Source organism: Ostrea edulis, chromosome 10 (assembly GCF_947568905.1).
Source record: "Ostrea edulis chromosome 10, xbOstEdul1.1, whole genome shotgun sequence".
Taxonomy (NCBI): domain Eukaryota; kingdom Metazoa; phylum Mollusca; class Bivalvia; order Ostreida; family Ostreidae; genus Ostrea; species Ostrea edulis.
In genome coordinates this window covers 12,381,291-12,395,242 of record NC_079173.1, presented here as the reverse complement: position 1 = coordinate 12,395,242, position 13,952 = coordinate 12,381,291, and the positions used below count along the sequence as shown (strand labels likewise).

Here is a 13,952-nt window from a genome sequence, read left to right as displayed (position 1 = left end):
ATTCATATATTCTCTTGTCAGAATATCCAAGGTGTTCTAAATGTATCTAATTTCTATTTTAAAACAGTCAAATATAATGTAGAAGATTAAGGCAAAGAACTGGATAATTATGGTCTATTGTATTTATTAATAATTTCGTTGGTAATTATTTTGCAATGTTAGCTCCTCAAACTAGCTGCATAATTTTTATATCCTTTCTTTTCATTTTTTTCTTTTCTTCTTTCCCTTTCTTTCTTTCAAAAAATCGTTTCAACGAAACCTAGTATAGAATTCTGTTAAGACATGATATGTCTGTTTACTCTATTGATATTTTTAATAATAGACCTAGCCTATCATTATTTTATGTACATACATATTTCATTAAGGGGGGAGTCGTATTTCAATGGTCCTCTTGTGTGACAATTTGTATTCAGAAATAAATATTTGTTTATCAGGATATGTTCAAATCATTTATTTGTAATTGTTTTAATTTGTATCACTACTAAATATATTAATTCACTGGATCCGCCCAGGAGGTGAGTAAAAGAAGGGAACTAACTCTATGTAAACTCCACTTCCTGTTTACCTAGCAACATAAAATGGCGACCGTCTTTCCGAGTGGAGATGGATAGATTCTATTATTTTGTTGGATTATTCAGCAGTTATTTTCTGTAGAACCAGAACTCGTAGTAAATTAAAATTTGTGATTTTTCTCCTTTCCATATCCTGATAAAAATTTGGAAAATATGGCGGTGGTAGCCGAAACACAACAATCTTTTAATCCATCACTTGGAACAACACAGGCCATCATGCTCGATAAACCGCGGGTTCCCATTGTAGCCCACATCATCACAGACGATGATATTGGTATTTTGAAGGTAAAAAAAACAGCATCAATTTATGGACAATTTTATGTACAATGAATGTGGTAATAATCTTATTGAAATATTTTATAAATATCAATGAAAAATAATTAAGTTTTGTCACTTTCCCTTCGTAATGATTTAATTAGCTTTGGGACCCACATATTTAGCATTATTCAGGTTGTAGACCTATATCATCAACATAAAATATTTTAGAATTGCTTTGCAATGTTTTACAGGGAACAAAACTCCAGCCTATCAACTTAAGCAGAGTTGTCAAACTTCTAACAGATCCACATTCAGTAAGTTCTAATATGTTTTTGTTTATATGGAATTTATTTGATTCTTGTTCAGATTTCTTGTACACCTATGTAAACGGAAGGAAGAAAATGCAATGGATCAGACAGGGATTCCCCCTGAATCTCTAGTCAGGTGCTCTACTAATCTTGGCTGAGGTTCGGCTTGGCTGAATATCTGAACTGATGCCTTCACTGATGAAGGTGTCAGTCCAGATATTCAGCCAAGCCGAATCTCAGCCAAAATTAGTGCTCTACCAACTGAGCTATCTGATCACCAAACCTAGCTGCCTGACCGCTACACCTATTTTGGCTGTCATTCATTAGGTGTCATTAATAGACCAGCGAAGTTTGCATTTCAAAGAAAGATTGAAGTAATATTTTCAAATTCTAGCTACTTGTAACTGATTTATGATATCAGTATAATCACTTTCATTAAATCCAATTTATCTTTGTATTATCAATAAGCATGCAACCTACATAGGGCTGAGATATTTAAAACATATTTTGTCAAACATTTGTACTCAGATTCCATGCTTACATTTAACATAATCATTTCCAACAGGGCAGATGGTTTTCAAACTCATTTTGTAATTCACTGTATCTACTTTGGAATAGGCTATATTCATTCAGCTAAGTTCAACGTGAATTTGTGAAATTAAGCCCATGCACTATTTTTCAGTGTTGGTTGTCATTGTTTTAAATGATTTGAATTCTTGCGAGAGTAATGATATTATTAATTTGTCATGTCAGTTGCTGGAATGTATTTTACTCTCCAGATGATGCAGCCTATGCAATATCTGTCAGTTAATGTGATATTTTTTTTTCCTTCAGTTGCACCTGATAGATAGACACGTTAATGCTCTACAGAGATTGGTGAAACACTATCAAAAGGGATTTGTATCCTTTTTTTCTGATTGCTTCCCTTACGTCCATGTGCTGCTATATTGGCGAGGCTACCCACCCCCCACCCCCCTCATAATTACGATCTTATGATTTACATATAGATCCTTATGATATCAACTGCTCAGAAAAAATTTCTTCTTATAACTTTTAATTATTGTATCCATTAATTGAATTGATGGGCACATTAATTGACTCTTTTCAATTGAATTGTAGGCATGCATATCAATTCAATATTGATATCATCTATTCATTTCAAGAGAGCAACAATTCAATTAAATGCTCATCAATTTAGCAGAATAGTTAATGCTATCAACAATTCAATTAAATGTGTGCAATAATTCAGAATTGAAGATATCATAGATTATTTGAAGAGATGTTTAATTGAATTGTAGCATGCATCAAATGAATTTGATGCTCCTTACAGAAACAATAAATATTTGTATTCAACAGCAAATCATTATACCACAATACATGATGAGCTTCACACATACACAAACACGCACGTGCACACACACACACACACACACACACACACACACACACACACACACACACACACACATATATTGTAGCAGACAGTATAGAGAGAACTTATGCAGCCTCACTAGTGAGCTAGCTCTTTTGGTGATGTGGTAGAGTCTCTCTCTTGATCACGCAAGTTAAGCAACGGCAAGCATGATCAGCACTTGGCTGGGTGACCGCTACACGTTACAAATTGGTGGCAGCGTAGTGACTGTGGTGTTTGGCGGGAGGCCTGCTTCAGGTAGAGTCTCTTCGGAGCTCTGGGCACGGATGTGGATTCATCCAGGGATGACAGTGGTTGTCACTGGGAATGACAGATACCGTTGCTGAAGGGGTGCCAAACATTAGGAGAGAGCCCACACCAAGCTTCGGGACAATTGTGGGGAGGGAGTGTAGTGGACAGTGTAGAGGGAACTTATACTGCCTTGCTAGTGAGCTAGTTCTTCTAGTGATGTGGTAGAGTCTCTCTCTTGATCACACAAGTTAAGCAACGGCGAGCGTGATCAGCACTTGGCTGGGTGACCGCTACACATTACAATATAATGAAACTCATCATGCATGAAATAGGATGGGATTGATGATGCAGATTTTGACATATATTACACATTTACAACAATGGTATTACTTATTGTTAAAGCAATGCTGCTTGAAATACACAATGCATTCTGACTGTGTAATGTAAATATCAGTTGTATATATATAATCTAATCATCACAAATTAGTTCGATTTCTCTTCCCCTCCTCAGATAAAAAGTAAAATGCAATGTTCGAAATATTAAATGAAATTTGGACATAATTTTAAATGGAGAAGAAAATAATTAAAAGTACATTTCCTGCAAACACAAAATCCTGCAATTTTTTTCCTTAATAATGCTTCAGCCTATGAAGGACTTAGTCCAGGTCTTTAAAATCCTCAATGTGTGTTCTGATCGCGTCGCAGGACAAGAGGAGGAGCCATTATTTGAGAAGTTGATTTGTGATATTCTAAAAATCTGCAGTCTGCCGTTCCTAAAAGAGAAATCATCAGATGAAGTTGTGTTTGAACAGATAGTGACAGAATCTGTGTCACAATTAGGTAAAGATATTTCTATGTGCCTTAAATGTCTATTCTGTAAAACATTAATTGTTTGTAGAAAGAAATAAAATGATATAAGATCACAGTGCCTGAAATGAAAACCATTTTAAAAAAATCTTTATTTGTAATTGATCTTATTTTTTGAATTATACAAAACATGTATATACACATGTGTTTGTGAGTTTTTTTCCCATTTTTTTTGTGTTTGTTTGTTTGTTTGTTTAATGCTGCAATAATGTAAACTTGCATCTTGGTCATTGTGTTGATGCTTTTTAGGGTTTATCTCCCTTATAAATGCAGCATAATTTTTCCATTTTTACAGGCTATTTGATGCGAGTTCCATCCAGAGATATAAGGAAACAAATTTGCGAGACCCTTGTTGCTTTTTACAGCGAAAAACCAACCAATCAAGATGTTCAGAGTGAGTATTTATAATTTAGAATGTGAATGCAAATGACAAATGTGTCCATGTGCATGATGAGCTCATGAACTTCTGAGCTTTAAAATTATTTGATTCAATTTTTCTAATATTTTGTTTAAAATGATAGCAGCAGCTGCTTGTAATTATTTTTAAAGGGTGTTAGCTGTCAATTAGAGAGTAAAACATTTCAGCAATTTAATCATGAACCTTGATTAAAATACTGAAATATATATGTGTGCAGTCTATTCCCAATCTATTGAAATTCAGGGGACCAACCTGAATTGTTCATAATATTCACAGTGCAATATAACATATAACTGATATTGAACTATATTGAATAATGTTAGGCCAATTAAAATTAATTGATAGATTATCATACCTGCCCGCCCCTCAAAAAAGGTCCCACCCCGACTTTTTTTATTTTCGCAAAAATTACGATTTCAAACAAACTTGCTTCCCAGTGACATGAGTGAATAATGAAAATCACAGAATGTTTGTTTTATATCTTCTACCAAGGATTCTCTGAATGTTAACCTGATCAACACTTTGTGTTGTGCCTTTTGTCATTAATTTTTTTTTTCTCGGGAAATTAAAATTAAAATCCTCCCACCTGCCCCATATTTTTTGTGACCCCAGGTGATTATCTACTAATTAAGTTGAATTGTCCTTGCTGGGAATTTTTTTTTTTACTTCAATATAACAGATACTTCAATATTGGTGACTTCAATATAAGTGGAATAGACTGTATATGTATAAAATGGAAAGAAAAAATATCTCGAGAGTTGATGAAAACCTGACTACTGATCAAATATTTTGAAAATTATGTATATTTAATGCGAGATATGCATTGTTAATCTGTATATATATTTTTTCACAGAGCTCCAAGCCACAAATTTGTCCTACAACAAAATGGTGATAGAGAACAGTGACGTATCCGAAACATTAGTTAAAGTTAGTTGATTATCTTTCTTTTTCTTATTCCCTTTGAAAATATGTTTTATCATTAAGATTGTCGCTTATATAAAGGAGAAATGTAATTAAATTGCTATATTTCATTAATTACATACTCAAGATATTTATTTTCCAGTCTTTGGCATTGCTTGAAAAAGATGTCGACATTAAGCTGGCCGTTCTCAGTGTCCTACAACATTTTTCTAAAGGATCAGGCAAGTTACATTCCTCATCTAAATATCAATCGTATGTCTGCATACTAAATATCAATCGTATGTCTGCATATAAATTATCTGTTTTAAGGAGGTATGCTACACCAGAAAAATTTGATATGGATGAAAAGTGGAGGATATGTAAAACAATATTTTGAAATTGAAAACTTTCAAATTTACTTTATTTAGTCAAAAAATGCAGTTTTAGTAGAAAGGAATCTGAAAAAAAAATTTAAAACCCCTGCTGCACTCAATCCCGCGATCTACAGTTCAGCAGTCGACATGCTAACCTACTGAGCTACTCAGCCAGGCGATGATTTTCGAAATGAATAAGCAAATATTGCTGATATTTATATTTTCATTTATGTTTTAAAAGGAAGTCAGCCATTATGACGATGTAGAGTACCTCCTTAAGTTTGAAATTTTGTGTTTCAGCTAAAAACTGTGACCAGATGCTTAGAGCTAGTGCAGGCACCACAGTTTGTTCACGCTTGATGGACCCTGACCCCACAGGTCAGCTTCTGTTCCGCTCTGTTGAAATTCTATGGAATATGCTGGAGTATGGGGACCAAGGACAGCTTGCACATCAGCTGAACAATTTGACATGTATCAGGTATAATTATCTTAATTGCTTAAATTCATTATCTACATCAAGATTTAATTAATGAGCTACAATGTATCTCTATATTTAGGTAATACATGTACATGTATTTGAAACATTTTTATTCAGTTCTCTGGGGAAAAAATTGAATATCTAGTTTAACAATTACGGATTAGCTTGTTTGGATCCACTCCCCCCCCCCAAATAAAACCATCAAAGAATCTAAAAATCAACAAAACTATATAATATTCTACTTAGAAATATATTAATGAGTAATGCATCATTTGATATCATCCTCAGAATACCATATAGTATATACATGAGGCATAGCAATGTACGATTTGAAATTATATCCTGGCAATCAGAAACTTTACAAGAGGCGGTAAATTGAATTCAACATACAGAATAATATTCTCTTGCTTTGATTTATGACCAAAAAAAATTCCTGGTTAATTTTATTTCTATCCCTAATCACAGCCAGCTAAGAGATGCGTTTGTGTACCAGCTGACTCAAGGATACAGTCACTATGGGAGACAGCTCAGAAATGACCTCCTCGTTATTGCGATGTTGGTGGCTGCTAAGTGTCCGAATGCCCCATTTGTAGAAACAGGATTTGCCAAGCAGCTGACATTATTCGCAACATTCCAAGAAGGTTAGTGTGATAGAAATATAATAACTGTCATGATGTATTGTTGAGGAAGAAAAAAATATTCCCACATCACCATTTTTTTCTACTCCAGTGAAATAGATTTGTTGGGCTATAAAGAAGACACTCTGCTCTTTCCAGTTAATGAAATATGAATTTGGTTTGCATTGCCACAAGGCATTTATTATTTCTGATGGTTTTCTGAGCTACATTGTAAAGACACATTTTATAGATGCCAAAGTATTCATGTCAAATCAATCATACTTAAAAATGATATGATCGTCTGCTTATTACTTAGTTGGTAATCATCTTTGATTAGACACAGTCTGTCTTGTGTGATAATATTCATAAATAAGAAATTTGGATGTAAATATTTGAGGACTTGTCAAACTATGATAAATGTAGACATGAAAATGAGAAAATTAGCTTCATATTTGAATGCTTCATGTTATGGTTTGCTATCTCATCGTAAAACTCCCAGAATTATCTCCCTTTTCTCATCCAACAAACATATTCTGCATTGTATTAAAGCAATAGTATCTGTCAATTTGGTGTTGAAAATTTTTGTCACAAAATTGTGATTTAGTATTTCAAAGATAGAAAATAATAAGGTTTATAAACTTTTGTTATTAATATTTGTTTTAGATAACCTATCCAGAGGCTCTGAGTGAAGCAAAATTAAAATTGTCTTCCCGTACAAAAACTGATTTCTATATAATTCTAGTATTCAATAGAACGGAAATCTTTATTTGGATAAAATCTTAAACTTTGGTTTTAATTTTATCAATGACTGGCTGCGCCTCGGTTGACAATGGTTTTTTGGGGGTGAAAATTTTCAACTACATGCAATATTTATATAATAGCACATTTTTACAACAAAATAAGTTTTCCAGATTTAGAGCTTATATTGTTTTAAATACAAATTGTAGTATTTGATTTCCTTTGTATTCAAAATCTGCTTTTCATTTGTCCTGTAATTTGCCTCAGATCTAAATAGGGTATTTTTTTAATTTCACTCTCTATTTACCAGTACTTATGTGATGAATGTTAATTTTTGGATGTAATTTGTCAGAAGTTAATGTGCAAGATATCATTTTGATGAAAGGCCATCTGAACAAAAGAAATGAAATATGAACTTTTTTGTTTCAGTGAAAAGTCACAATGCTTTGGTGAAGCATTTGAAGTTGATGAAGAGCCATGAAGATTTTGAGCTGAAGAAATTGTTGTTCAGTATCCTGGTGACTCTCAGCAAAGATCCGTCTGTCGTCCCCGTAAGTCGAACAAGTGCCAAATCACTCAAGTTTTCCCACAACCTCTTATGTTCAGCTGTAAATAATCCAGATTTCTAATATAATTCTTGCATACATTTCGGCACCAAACTTTAAATGGCTATATAATTATGAATTTTTTACATTTCCAATGTTTTTGCCTATGGTATTTTTACAAATTGAAATGATAGGTAATTTCTTCATGAATGTACTGCAGTTGTAAACAATGTGCGTATGAATATAGAACTACTTGATGAATATAGTGCAACTATTTTAACAGCTGTAATTTTGACAGAAATGACAGTAGAATGTGAATAGATGAAATAAATTTAATTTTTGAAAATCCTTGAGGGTATGAGCTGCAATGCTTCAAATTGGCATTCTTTTCATGAATTGCTAATTTGCCCCATGAAGTATGCTGGTGTGAACTATTTTGCAGTTCATACCTTCATGTATTTTTTAGAATTGAAATTCATTTCTTAAACATATCCCATGATGTGAAAGTTTTCTACAATGATGGTCGAGTACCTTTTTTTTAGGTTACAACATGTATATGACTCAGACAAATTTCACTCAATGGTGCAAAAGACTGGAGGAAAAATAACCAAATATTAGATTTATGTTCATCGATCAACATTAAATTTGCTCATTCCTCTGTTAACTTTCAGGTGTTGTCCGAGGGGCACCTGATGCTGGCCTTGTTTTCCTTTGTAAGGGCCAATGAAAACACCTCCGGCCCACGGGAGTGGACTCCGGCCCAGTTTGAGGAGATCCAGCTTCACGCTATGTCCTGTCTGTGTGCCCTGGTCCCCCTGATGATCGAGGATTACATGACTTGCCAGGGCAGCACACGCTTACTTCTGCTACTGGAGTGGTGTGTTGGAGAAGGTAATCAACCTGTCTGTGTGTTTGCTTGTATAGATTAAAGAGGGAAAAAAAGAGCTATGGTTCAACAAAAGGTTGGGGATTTAGGAATGTAAAGTGTTTTTTGTCTATACTACTAAACAACTGATGGATGAAGGCTGTTCATTTGAAAATGATTAACTAGATAATGTTATGTATTTTTATGAAAATCTGGTTTCTCTTCATGTTTTAGAGGACTTTGGTGGCCATGGTAACAGTTTCCATGGCAGTGGTGGCCGTGGCAACAAAAGAGGACAGATGAGACACTGTTTACGTTTACTGCGTAGTGTCGTATCCACGGCTGATGAGAGTGTTTTACAGGATCTGTCAGACCAGGGGGTTGTCAACCAAATCATTAGTAAGTCATTTGTAGAAATGTCTGAAATTGATCAATTCATTCATAAATCATCAGTAAGTCATTCATAGAATTATCTGAAATTCAATTCATTCATAAATCATTAGTAAGTCATTTGTAGAATTTGTCTGAAAATCAATTCATTCATAAATCATTTTAACTTGGGTTTTCTTACAGAAATTGGTTGAAGTAAATTTTGAACATTTATTTATCATTAACAGCCATCTTGAAGAATGCTATTAGGAGTGAGACAGAGGATGATGCAGTGGATATTGAAATGCAGTCCGACATGTTGCTGATTCTTTCGTGCCTGTGTGAGGGAGACATGCACAGAAAGGTTAGTACAATATGACACGATGCACACTGTAAAATCAGTGGGGAGTGGGGGTGGGGAGTAAATTTTTGCAGTTTTTTGGACATATCCACAAATTCAAGAAAGAGATTAATGTGTTACATAAAGTGAAAAAAATTTATGGAGATTATATTTTACTGTGAAAACACTGCTCATATTTTAATTATTACAGACTTCTCTTGATTTTCATTGCCTAGGAGCTGTTTGGGGTGGATGGAGTGGAAGTGATAATTCATTACTTGAGGACCAACTCCAAGTTCCTGAGCAGTGGCCTGGGTCACCACAGACTTCTGTTGTCTGCTGTTGACTGTGTCTGGTGAGTAGTTCATAATGAGGTCTTAGCAGAAATGAAAAAAAAGGACAAAGCTTGGGATAGCTGTCTTTGATAGGGGATTCATTGAGGGAAGAGAAGGGTGGAATAAATGAGATATATAGGGTGTAAGGAGTTGGGGAAGGACTCAACCCAAATGTGGTGTAGGAAGACTGACTTGGTAGTATGGGGAGAATGGTGTAATGGGGAAAATAAAAGAGAAAGTAGATTAAAGTACACAATTATTTAGTAATTAAAGGTGTAATTGTCACTGGTTTTGGATTTAGGAAGAATTCATTACTGTTTTGAATAATTAATCGTCACTTAATTATTTCATTTCACAAACACAGGTGTGCAGTTGTCGGTTGTTACCTAACAGAAGACTTCTTTTTAGAGAAAGAAGGCATATTCCTGCTCATCGATCTTCTTGAGGTTAGATGAAGTTCTCTATTTGCAATTTCACTCTCTATCAATCAGACACTTTGAATTATGTTTCCGAGTTTGCATGTCCAAAACCGATCATCATGCCAGATCAATAGATACTGTGTTTTTATAGTTTTAATGGTTGCGTCTGTTTAGATAGAAGAGATAAATGAAGCAAGATCATGATGTTTTTGTCAACTTTGACTCATCTGATTCCAAACTGATGTGGCATTTTGAAAATAAATATTGAGAGGAGAGGGGGCAATGTTCATTTTATCCTCATGACAGCCAAATATGCACTGGTAATACTTTTCAGGTCTGTCCAAAAAATACACACAATCTGATTCTGGGATGCCTGTTGGATCTGTGTGAAAATCCAAAAACTATTCACCACATTCACACATGGAGGGGCAAGGAAAACTGCTCGGCTGCCCACTTGTTCTGTGAAATTTACAGGAATGAGGAGAAAGACATGGGGGTCAAGAGGGACAAAGATGGGGCAATTTCTGACATTACCAAGCCCCTTATGGGGACTCTCCAGGAATACCAGGGTGTGGTTGCCCTCCCAGCTAGTAACCCCAGTCAATCCATTGTAGATGTATCAGAGAACATGAGGGCCAAGCTCTATTCACTTTTCTGTAAGATTGGTAAGTTTACATTATATTTCTTGCATTTTTTTTTATACAGCCTTGATTCTAATGACACCAAAAATGATATCAGTTGGGTTTTTTAACATCATGATTAAATTCTATTTAAATTTGACCTGTTTTATGAAAAATGTAACCAATTTAATGCAAAAACTTGATTATGAAGTCTGCAACTGTTTTACCCTAAGCAATGCACATCTTTCATGACCTTTAAGACTGCAACATTTTTATTCAATGCTGAGGCATAGAGATTTTGGCCTATCCATCTGTCTGGCAAAAAATTTTAACCTTGGTCATGTCTTTTACACGATAAGAGGTAGAGTTTTCTTATTTGTTATGTGTATCTCTTTTGTGGCAAGACCTTTCCATTGACAACAAACCTTTGACCTTAACATTGACCTTTGACCTGGTTCCACTTTGTTGTAATCCAGGGGCATCAGTGTTTCACAAACATATTTCGTTTGAAAATTTTTATGTTAATTTAAATGGGTTCAGATCTACCTAAGATAAGTTAAGTTTTGATTGTTTCACTTTCATTTTAACATTTTCCATGAAAGCGAAACATTCAAAACTTAATTTATCTTGGATTTAGATTACTTAACAAACATTTGATGTACAGTATGTTGACCTGAACCCATTTGAATTTAACGAAAGCACCGCTGTTGTCAAACGTTTTGGACAGCCCTCGTATTGTGACAGACAATGGAAGTTTATAATCATCATTTTATTTTCCAGGATGGTCTGATCTGTCTGGGTTAACAGTAGAAGATCATGTGACCTTGGTCGTTTTAGAGAAATACATGGATTTCAAGGTACGGTAACACCCTTCTGTTTTAGATTATTCATTAAATCTGTCATGTACGTGTGCCCAGACCTCTACAATACTGGAAACATTTTTGTTTAGTGTAGTAGTTAGAGCTATGAAATATGGACTGTGGATTTTGGCCTTGATAGCTTAGTAGTTAGTACACTGACTAGCAATGCGAGGGTCCTGGGTTCAATTACCAATCTAGTCATAAATTTTCTCCTTTCATATGCTACACTTGTAAATTTATTTCTTTACGTTTTATAATTCATAATTTTTCGTTACTTTCCGTTAATACGTTTCGTGGGTTTTTTAGCTCATGCACGAGAGCTTTCGCGTTCAGTATATATACTAGTACAGGTCAGTTTTCGGGCAGTGCAAAGTTCATTACAATTAACAAAGGTAGTCTTTGTGTTAATTACTATTCCTTAGCCATCCCTCCCACCAAGCCCATTGTCAGTTTCAAATTCCATATGTTTTCATTTGTGATTTTTCAATTTTGCTGATTTGATGTTTTTAATTAAAAGCAATCTTGTAATGAACACAACCAACCTATTATCCTTTTTTGTGTTTTACTACCAAATAGTCAAGAAAATATTTATTTTCGGACGAGAGCACTGAGGGAGAAAATAAATGCTCAGGAGCAACACCAGTTGAATATAAAACTGAAAACCACAGAACATAAAATATGTATGGTTTCTTTTTTTTTAAACTATGAGGCTATGTTTTAAGATATATTTCTTATTCACACAGATGGGAGAAGTTTGGACAGAAATCATTCAGGAACTCCACGTAGAAAACGTCAGACCCGTTACCCCAGATATGGAAGCTATTGAGGCCATTTCTCGAGGAATTGAAGAGCGGGCAAAAATTGTGGCGGGTACCCAGTACGAGCTCTTGGAGGCCCAACAGAACCAAGATGCATTGGACGAACAAGAGTTTTACGCGGAGGTTAGGGATTTTGATTTTTGATCGGTTTTATTCGACTGCTAATTTACCTATGAAATTTGATAGGAAAAGACACATGGGAGTGTTACATTCAGTGTAAGATCATTTCTACTAAAAACTGTTACCATATTACTTTCACTTAGTATCTAAAGTTACCATGGATACTAATATATATAAATTACTTACATTTAAGACTGATTTGTGACACATGACAATAATGCAAGTGTTTAAATATATACTCCCTTTTGATATTGAACATGTGCCATATTGCACTTCATTTTATATTTCATTTCTATTGCAAAGAAACAGACACTTTATAATGGCCGTTGGTGAATTGATGATTGCATTTCATTGATGATATCAACATTTGCAGTTTCATGAATACATTTTTGTGTATTGTTTATTAAAAGTTAATTGTACAAAATGAGGTGTTCCAATTTGTGAAGTGATAAATGATGAAACCTCTAGTCAATGATAATTTTTTTTGGTTTTTAGATTCGGGAGAACCACCGACAAAGAGAGAAAGCCATGAACGATTTCACAGATTTTGTTGCTAGAACATCAAACTACCAATTATTGAAGGTATGAATCAGTTTTTGAATATCGTTCAAGTTTGTATATATGGTTGATAAATTCTGATGAGATTGTCATGATATTTATTGAAATTTCCATTCATTTAAAAAGGTTGTTGAAAAATTGCACAAAATAACTTTTGTTTTTCCTCGAAGTTAGAGTGTATGTTAATTTTGACCTTGACCTTTGTAGGCTGCCAAGAAGAGACAAGCTCTGTCAATAGAGGCTTCTCTAATGGGCAGTAGATACCGAGAACAGTAAGATGATTATATGTATAACACAAGTTTGTATTATTCAAATGTTTGCATCGTAGAAAAAGGGTGGATAAATAAGTTTATTTTCAATCACCTGAAACTTTATATGGCTATCAGAAGGTCATCAGAATTTATATTTTCCAAAGTGTTCTACAAATTTGGGGGGGAAATCAGAATGTGAAAGCAATCATTAAACGAAAAGTCTTGTGAGATTTTATGCGTAGAAACTCGATATTCTTTAAATCCCTCTGGAGCAGCTTATGTCAGGAGGTAGTGGAGTGCATTACCCAGTTAATTCACCTTTTTTTTTTTTTTTTGGTGGGATTTAGAGAAAATTATGCAAGATGTTGATTTCAATCTCTGACATCATAATGGTTCCATGGGATATCCAAATTCCAGCTATTCCTGTGAATGATTGATGGACACAATGCTTTGATGTTTTTGCTTTCAAATCATTTTCTAAAGTTTTTGTCTTTCTCAATTAAAACTTATAATTGTTAGATTAGGATGTACATGTATAAGAATTTATGAATTTGTGTTTTAGATGATCACAATAACACATACAGTAAACAAGGTCTAAATTTGATATATTTTTTCTTGTTGTTCCCTTTAGTGTCAGCTAGATGATGTTTAATTATTTT

At 34.2% G+C, this 13,952-nt stretch overlaps 1 protein-coding gene across 1 annotated transcript; it reads left to right on the top strand.

Moving 5' to 3' along the window:
* Window positions 1-13,946, top strand: LOC125666828 (cilia- and flagella-associated protein 69-like). The gene is made up of 20 exons (XM_056151957.1): window positions 1-857; window positions 1,082-1,144; window positions 1,973-2,038; window positions 3,446-3,641; window positions 3,964-4,062; window positions 4,940-5,013; window positions 5,150-5,228; window positions 5,661-5,838; window positions 6,304-6,479; window positions 7,623-7,744; window positions 8,410-8,629; window positions 8,838-9,002; window positions 9,221-9,336; window positions 9,549-9,667; window positions 10,012-10,093; window positions 10,401-10,731; window positions 11,467-11,543; window positions 12,290-12,487; window positions 12,980-13,066; window positions 13,250-13,946. The coding sequence occupies exons 1-20, from the start codon at window positions 726-728 to the stop codon at window positions 13,316-13,318; spliced, it is 2,649 nt and encodes an 882-aa protein (XP_056007932.1). The 5' UTR covers window positions 1-725; the 3' UTR covers window positions 13,319-13,946.
* Window positions 13,947-13,952: the final 6 nt, after the last annotated feature.